The sequence below is a fragment of the Amborella trichopoda genome, chromosome 7 (genome assembly GCF_054954075.1).
Source record: "Amborella trichopoda isolate Santa Cruz 75 chromosome 7, AtrichopodaSantaCruz75HAP2 v2.0, whole genome shotgun sequence".
Lineage (NCBI taxonomy): Eukaryota > Viridiplantae > Streptophyta > Magnoliopsida > Amborellales > Amborellaceae > Amborella > Amborella trichopoda.
In genome coordinates, this window is record NC_142342.1 from 32,943,741 (window position 1) to 32,952,731 (window position 8,991).

Below are 8,991 nucleotides of genomic sequence, written 5' to 3' on the forward strand. Positions count from 1 at the left end.
CAACCAATCTTGATTCAAGTATTTAGTAAATATCTTAAATATTCAACCTTATCACATAAGTTATAGTAAATATCTCAAATATTTAACCTTATCACATAAGTTGACTATACCTATCACATAATCAACCAATAATTGAATAAAGATTCTCAAAAATACGTGAATGGGTGGGGCATGCCACCCTTTTGGTGGCCATGTGTGGGCCTCACCTAATCCACATGTTTTAAATTTTGGGCCCCATATTTTATGGAGGCCCCATATATTTTTAGAAAATATTTTATTTCATATTTATAATTTTTAAATTTTATATTTTATTTAAAACATTGAAAAATTAATTTATCTTGATTTATAAATCCAAATGACAAAACTAAAAATATTGAAAGATTCACAAAAATTCAAATAAACATTCTAAAAATCACATAACATAAAATTAATTAAAATTAATCAATTTTGATGGGAATTAAATCTATTGGATCTAGAAAATTATCAATACATGGGAGCACTATACCTACAACTGTGAATTACGATCCCCCTAACTTTCTCAAACTGACCCACAGTCCACTGCAGGGGCTCATGATTGGACTATCAAAGTCAGCAATAGACTAGGGGACACAATCCCAGTTTATGAATTTCAGATTTTCCTCTGGAAACAAAAATCATGGTCCTTCAGACCATGATGCAACCATGATGCAACCATGACTCTATGGTGCATAGGGGTAATCTCTCACACACGTACACACTTCACCGTCATTGGAAAATCTCAAAAACGACTATCTACGTACATGTGATGTAATGATGAGGTTTTAGCCCTGTTTCTAAAGGTTATTCATCACACGTAATGGTGAAACGGTCTTTCGGCTCTCATCCATGCATACATCGACCTCATCAAGGGTTAACTCACGAAACCCTTCTTGGTTAGATCCCTATGCCCAAGTATCGTGAGTTTTTCCAAACCTCGACTGGTCTAGCTCGTCGAGTTTATTCTGAGTATCAGCAAATAACATTTACCTAGTATAGTCCATAAAATGACCACACTTCCATTAAGCTTATATTTCATTTATTAAAGATGTTTTATACAATCTCTCATAAGTTCAATAAAGGCCACATAAACCCATCAAAAACAACCTTTTCCTAGGGCTTTGAGGTGTGCCAAAAAGATTTGATGCCTTACATAAACTTCTTTCATAAATAACCTGCATCTGCACATCTAAAAGACCATCATTTGTAGCACAGCAATAGGGCCATTGTGGTGTTACAAATCGACCCTTGTTTGTTATTCAAGCTCCTACCACGTACGTTGTCTATTATAGAAGCTATTTTTCTACCCACTCAATGATTTTTACGGGATTCCCACAAAAAGATTAAGACTCACTAAACGTATATGGACATAACTATCATTTTCTCTTCACATAATACAAATTTTACTCGTATTGAAGGTCATATGCAAATAATCATTTATTTCCATTTAAAGGGAACATTATAGATATCTCAAAATTAATTTTCTAGACATTTTACCGCTCAATACTTTTTGTTTCACCCTAAACCCCATATTTTTCAATGGATTTATCCCCGCGCTAAAAAAGTCAATAAAATTTAGACAAAATTGCCATTTTTCTCACTCTTCCCCTATACTCTTTTCAAGTCATGTGGCAATAGTAGGGGTGGCAATCGGGTCGGTGGGTCTAAATCATATTCATATATATATATGGGCAATGATCCAATGCAACAGTTGTATCACAGTATAATGCAACGACACTTCTAGAAAACCACGTTTGTAGTATTTGTATGATGTCAAATTTTACAGACACACTCTTTTCATCTCAATAATTAATCCCCCCGAGAAAAAAGTTCAATTTGAACTCTAGATATGATCTAAATGAGTCCCCTCAAAAAACCGAATCTAGACCATTCATTTTGTGAATTTCAAGATCTTAGCCTTTATAAACTCAAAATCATTTTTTTTTTTTTTAACATTATTCATCTAATGATAGTATAACCATCCAAAAAAATTGAAAAAGTCCTTCTAAGGCCTAGATCTAAGCATCTCACTAAAATGAACGGCCTATGTTAATATGGCTAAAAAAATACTTTTTAGGTTGTGTTTTCAATTTTTTCTTTTTTTTTGTTATTGTTTATTAGAATGAAAAGTGTATATATTTAAAAATTTGGATCAAACAAATGGTCATAAGATGCTTTTTTAAAGTTGTTGCATAATATTACTATACAACGGTTGCATAAAATCATTGCCCTATATATATATATATATATATATATATATATATATATATATATAAAGAAAATACTACGCAATACCTATAGGTGAAAATGAACAATGATTTCGTATATCCCCATCACCGTCCAAAATTCATCGCGTGGTCACGATTGTCTGGTAGTGTTTCATTTTTTATTTCTTTTTTTAGAAATTAGAATGACTTGAAATTTAGAACGTATATTTATCAAAAATAGGGGAATCTTCTAAAAATATATAAATTTTTTTTTACATGAAAACGATTGATCAAAATACCCCCGAAATGTTCAGGGGTATTTTGATCAATTTGTTTTTCATGGATATTTTTTTTTTTTTTTTTATTAGATGTGTATCAGTAAGATGTACATACCCTCTAAATTTTAGGTTATTTCGATTTTTAGAAAAACCATGAAAAATAAAGCACTACCAGACAATCGTGACTGCACGATGAAATTTGGACGGTGATAAGGGTAGGTGAAATCACTATTCATTTTCGCTTATAGGCATTGGAAAGACTTTTCCAGATATATATATATATATGGGTTTGTCTAGAGTTAACAACCCCTCAAAATGCAAAGGTTAAAGTTAGAAGGGGTTGTGATGGGTGTATTTATGAAAAAAGATCATTACTTTGTGTTTAAAAAATTATTTTAATAGGTAAGTTAACCATTAAACAAGGGCAAATTTAAAATTTTTATAAAAATACAATGGTATTTTGAAAATTAATATCCCCGAATTTTATTGTAGAGTGTTGTTGTCTTTAAGTAAAAACTTCAGCTTTACTCATTAAAAAAATGACAATAGTACTCCTTGTCCTGTAGTAATATTTATAAAATTGCCCTTATTTAATGATAAATATATCACAAAAAGTAACATTTTAAAAAAATATAATACAAAATTAGTAAATCTGCCCTTCACAACTCTCTCTATCTTTAACCTTTGTAATTTGAAGGGTTATATATATATATATATATATATATATATATATATGAAAATGCTAGCGTAGGCTAGTGGGCGTACTGCTATATATGAGCCCAACGGCCTAGATTGAATCTGAGCCGATCTAATGATCACCATTACATCACATATTTGATTTTACTTTTCTCTATAAATCCAAATCCCTTGAAATTTTGAGTATGTGTTCATTAAAAATATAAGAATCCAATAAAAATATCCAAAAATATTTTATGAGAAATAAATTGATCAAAATACCCCTGAAATTTTTTAGGGGCATTTTAGTTTATATTACGAATTATTTCTTTAATATATTTATTAGATGCACCTTGATGAGAAGAATAAATACCAAATTTCATGTGGTTTGGATTTGTCAAAAAAATAAAAATTGAAATACAAAATGAGGTCATGTTCGTTAGATCAGTTATGTTAGAATGCTAACACTATGGAGTAATTTATCATTGTACTCAATAAATTTTAGAACTTATATACCCTTGTTTTGTATTATAATATTTTTTGGCAAATATATTTTTGGTCATTCGAAGGGGCGTGACATCAAGTAATGCAAGTGATGTCAATCCCAATATGGATGTTGTACCTTTACTACAAAATATTATAGTACAAAGCAAGGTTATATAAGTGTCTAAAACTTGTTGAGTTTAATTATAAAATACTCTATAGTATGAGCACCGTAACATAATTATATATATATGGGGAATGATATCATGTCACTATGCCATTGAAATATAATGAAACCACACTTCAAGAAAACCATGTTTGTGGTTGTTGTATCACCCAAAATTTTTCACACGCACTCTCTTCATCTCAATAGTCCATCTAATATATATAGGGAGTGGATTTTGTTCGCCTACTCGCTGACCGCTACAGTAAACGCCAATGGCCTAGATTGAATTTGGGCCGATTTGAAGATCACAGATGTCCAATAGTATTTCAAGTTTAAATTTTTTTCTACAAAACTAAATCACAGGAAATTTTATAGATGTTTTCTTCTCAACAATTCACACCTTATAAAAATAAAAAAACAATTGACCAAAAACCCCGAAATGTTGTGGGGGTATTTTGGTCAATTTATTTCATGTAAAATAGTTATTTAAAAAATTAAAATTCAAACACTACCGGATATCTATAATCGTCAGATCGGCCCAGATTTAATCTAGGCCATGGTCGTTTACTGTAGCGATACTCCCATGAGTGTCCATAATCTTTTTCCATATATATAGCTGAGCAGCTATAATATATAGTAATATAGGTGGAATACGCCCACGAGCGTATGCAATCTTTTTGCATATATATATATATATATAGGCAATTTCTACAGATCCAAATCATAAGAAATTTTAGGCATGTTTTCTTCTCATCAATTCACACCTAATAAAAATATAAAAAATAATAATTCGTAAAATGTTTTTGACCAAAATACCCCTGAAATGTTTCGGAGTATTTTGGTCAATTTCTTTCATATAAAATATATTTTGAAAAAAATTAAAATTCAACACTACTGGATATCTATAATTGTCAGATCGGCCCAAATTTAATCTAGGCTATGGGTGTTTACCGTAGCAATATGCCCATGAGTGTACACAATCTTTTTCCATATGTATATAGCTAGACAACTATAATATATAGTAATATAGGTGTAATACGCCCATGAGCGTACACAATCTTTCTCCATATATATATATATATATATATATATATATATATATATATATATATATATATATATATATTACACAATAGCTGGGCAGCTATAATGAATAGTAATATAGGTGGAATGGGTGCCGTCAGTTTTTCATCATGTGAATCAAAATGCATATCAGTATTTTAATTTTACTTCTTTTTCTTATAAATCTGATTAAGATAAAATTTTGGTTGTATATGTCTAACACTATTGCGTGGCACATAAAATATAAAAATGTTATTTTCAGGAGTATTTCTTTCATTTTATATTTGGGAAATATTTTTTATATATTTTTAGTTGTGTGCTCTATTTTTTAATTCACGCGTCTAAAATTTCATTATAATATGATTTCTAGTAAAAAATATTAAAATTCATATAATGATATACATTCTTAACCGTATGATGAAGATCTAACGACTCCCATTCCACTTATATTACTATTCATTATTGTGGCCAGCTGTTGTAAGGTTCAATCTATATAATAAAGTCAATGTGACCCGTTGGACTAGATCCAAATCCACGTCACTTAGACCTGGTTTTCTCATGGTGGAGAAGGTCATAAAATATTGGAACAATTTTGATGGTTGACGAGTGCAATCCTGGGGTCGAGACTACAAATGTGTCCCCGAAGCAAGTTGCCATAGCACGAAGGGTGACTATGCATGCATTTGTCCCTTAGGAAGTACAGGCGATGGACTAATGAATGGCACAAGATGCAAAGATCCACTATTTGTTGTCGAAGTGGTTCTAGGTTCGGAACAACTCTCTCTCTCTCTATTTCTCTCTCTCTAAACAAATGTTTAATATGTGATCGAAGTTTCTCATGAGAACTAAATAAAATACCTTGACCTTGATGTTCATGGCAAACATTGAGAGCAGGTTGTCGAATTGGCCTAGCGCTTCTATTTGCAGGTGGCATGTGGATATACCTAGCAATGAAGAAGATAAAGCAGATGAAGCTCCGAAAACATTACTTTGAGTAAAATGGAGGTCTATTGTTACAGAAAAAGGTCTCTAGTGAACAAGGCCTTACTGCCCCAAGGATATTCACAACCCAAGAGCTCGAAAAGGCTACCGACGACGGCTTCGAAGAATCAAAGATACTGGGAAGTGGTGGCTTTGGCATTGTGTACAAGCGAACCTTAGATGACCACACAATTGTAGCCATTAAAAAGGCCAAAGTGGTGGATCATACCCAAATACATTTCATACATGAGGTCCTCATACTGAAAGAAAGACTTATGTGATCTTTTATCGGGAATACAATTTTTTTTTTTTCTTCACCCCTTTCTTTTGACAAAAGATCACTTTTATGTGGTCTCTATTATAATAAGATAAATTTTAAAATAAAATCAACATAATAATAAAACCAAGATCTTAACAACTTGATGCCATTGAAATAACTATGCACTGTACTTGAGAATAAAAAATAAGATTGCAAGAAACAAAAGGACGAGTGCCTCAGATTATCTCAACCGGGCTTATTACACCCCACACTAAGTCATCACCATCCGATGGCGCGGGATCAACAGTCTAACTTCAATCTCGAACCGAGAAAGCAAATTTCGGCCAAGCCACACCAATGGAACATGAACCCCTTTGATCACAAACTCAAACTCTAGCTGAATTATCTTAGCAACCTTGTTTGAGAGAGATGGATTCTCTTTTTGCTAAACCCTAAAACCCTTAGCCATATTTGAGAGATAGGAGAGAAGACTTCTATAACCTAAATCCTTAGTTTCTTTCACAATGTGGGGGAGAGAGATCAAACATGAGAGAGACAAACTTTTTTAAGAGAGAGAGATAGAAAGATAAAGTGTAGAGATTTTTTGATAGAGACAATCCCTTTTTATAGGCTTTGAATAAGTTTAGGGTTTCTTAAGGTTTTCTTTTGCTTGCCTCTTCTTGTGAGTTGAACGTAGACCGTCGATCGACTTGTAGGGTGAGAGATCTGAGTCATCCATTTCATAGATGGGCCATCAACATTATAGAAGATGCATGAACCATAATCCTCTTTTTCTAAACTATTTTCTCATCAATAGAAATTAAAAAAATTAAATCTAATTAAAATATTGTGCATACTATAAAATAGCACAAGTCTACTCAATCTTTCCACAAAATCTTTCAAAGATATATCAAGTCAATATTTAGTCAATATCTTCCAACTATATGGCCACATGTCATATCACAAAAAAATAGGAAAGAGAAAAAAGGTGGGGCATGCCACCCAAATGAGGTACTTATAGGCCCCACCTTCTAAAAATATGGTGAGCTCATTTGCACAATGGGTTCATAAAAATTCAAATAATAATCTTAAAATAATTTTCATTATAAAACAAACACGATTAAATTAATTTGATGGGAAAAGGATCCATATGGTTTAGGAATCAACAATCATGAGGCACTTCACCTTCAACTGTGGACTACAGACCACATTTGCTTTATCAGACCAACCCAGTATTTTTCATGACCCACAGTTCAAGCAGGGGCTCATTAGCGGGTCACCAAAGTTCGGCCGATAAGCCAAGGGATCGCAAGCCCAGTTTGTGGATTTCAGGTCCTTCCCTAGAGACAAGTCAAGGTCATCAAGACCTTATGCGAACACAACTCTATGACCCATAGGGGTATCTCTCGCACAAGCATATGCTTCACCCTAAAAGGTGAATTTTTGGCTTTTTCGAGCGATCTATCGATATGCATGCTGTGTGATGGCACATGGATGAGGCTTTGGCCCCCGTCTCTATAGGCCACCATCACACACAAGGGTCACACAGTCCCTCGGCTCACTCATCCAGGCATATTCTCCGACCTCATCAAGGGCTAACCCATTAGACCCCTTCTCGGTTTGTTCTTTATGCCCAGGTAACATAGGTTTTCCCCAACCGATTGGCCTAGATCGTCAAGCACAGTCCGGTATTTGCAAACATCGTTTGCTTAGTATGGCCCACGAGGGACCACACTCCTACTGAGTTCATGTTCCACTCTATCATTTCATTTTACAAGCACTCACAATGCCTTTAAAGGCCACATGAACCCAACACATATTCACTCAAATCAATCATCAGAATGTGGTGAACTCTTGGGTTGTTGCTTGAAGACTCCTGTGCCGATTTTAGTTTATGAGTACATTCCCAATGGCACACTCCACCAACACATCCATGAAAATGACCCAAAGAATCAAATAACATGGCCAGACCGCTTGAGAATTGCCTTAGAAACAGCCGAAGCACTAGCTTACTTGCACACTGCAGCTTGCATGCCCATCTTCCATAGAGATGTTAAGTCATCCAACATAGTGCTAGACCATAATTATACTGCAAAAGTATCCGATTTCGGGGTCTCACGACTTGTCCCCATGGATCAAAACCAGATGTCTACATTGGTGCAAGGGACTTTTGGGTACCTAGATCCCGAATACTTTCGAACCGGGCACTTGACCACTAAGAGTGTTGTCTATAGTTTTGGGATTGTTCTATTAGAGTTTTTAACTGGAGAAAAGCCGGTTTCCTCCAAGAGATCTCAAGATGATGCAAATCTAGCTTTGTACTTTATATCTCATTTGAAAGGGGACCATCTTGAAGAGATTTTAGAGGAGAATGTTCGAAAGGAGGATAGCATTGAGCAATTGCAAGATGTTGCAAAGTTGGCTATGAACTGCTTGAGACTCAGTGGAGAGAGAAGGTCTACGATGAAGAATGTAGTGCAAGAACTACTTAGAATTAGTGGGTCTTCACAAAATGCATGTATGGACGAAAATGAGGAAGTTATTGAGGCCTCACTAAGTCGCAATACATCCTTCCCTAGTGATGGAAGCCCTAACAGTTCCTAGACCAATTCAACAATATTATGTAAAAAAATCAGTAGTTGGGAATCCCTAGTATCTATCTGTTACTTTTACTACTGTCTATAGTGAAGTATTGCTTCCTCTTGAGAATTTGAACCGTCCTTAGCTTTAGAAAATTGTGTTGCTAGTGCTACATAAGAGTTTGTGGATACTGGTAGTTTTCTATTTTAAATGAGATAAGTGTGCAATTTGTCCATGTTTTTTGTTGATTGACCTAGCTATTTGTCGCTTATGGTTGAAATTGCA

The 8,991-nt window shown here is 33.9% G+C and overlaps 1 protein-coding gene across 1 annotated transcript; it reads left to right on the forward strand.

Annotated features, from left to right (window-relative positions):
• The first annotated feature begins 5,836 nt into the window (after positions 1–5,836).
• Positions 5,837–8,730, forward strand: LOC18426456 (wall-associated receptor kinase 3). Its single transcript, XM_088871049.1, is given in 3 exon segments — positions 5,837–6,124; positions 7,943–7,973; positions 7,976–8,730. Coding segments are annotated over 3 exon segments (1,074 nt in total).
• Positions 8,731–8,991: the final 261 nt, after the last annotated feature.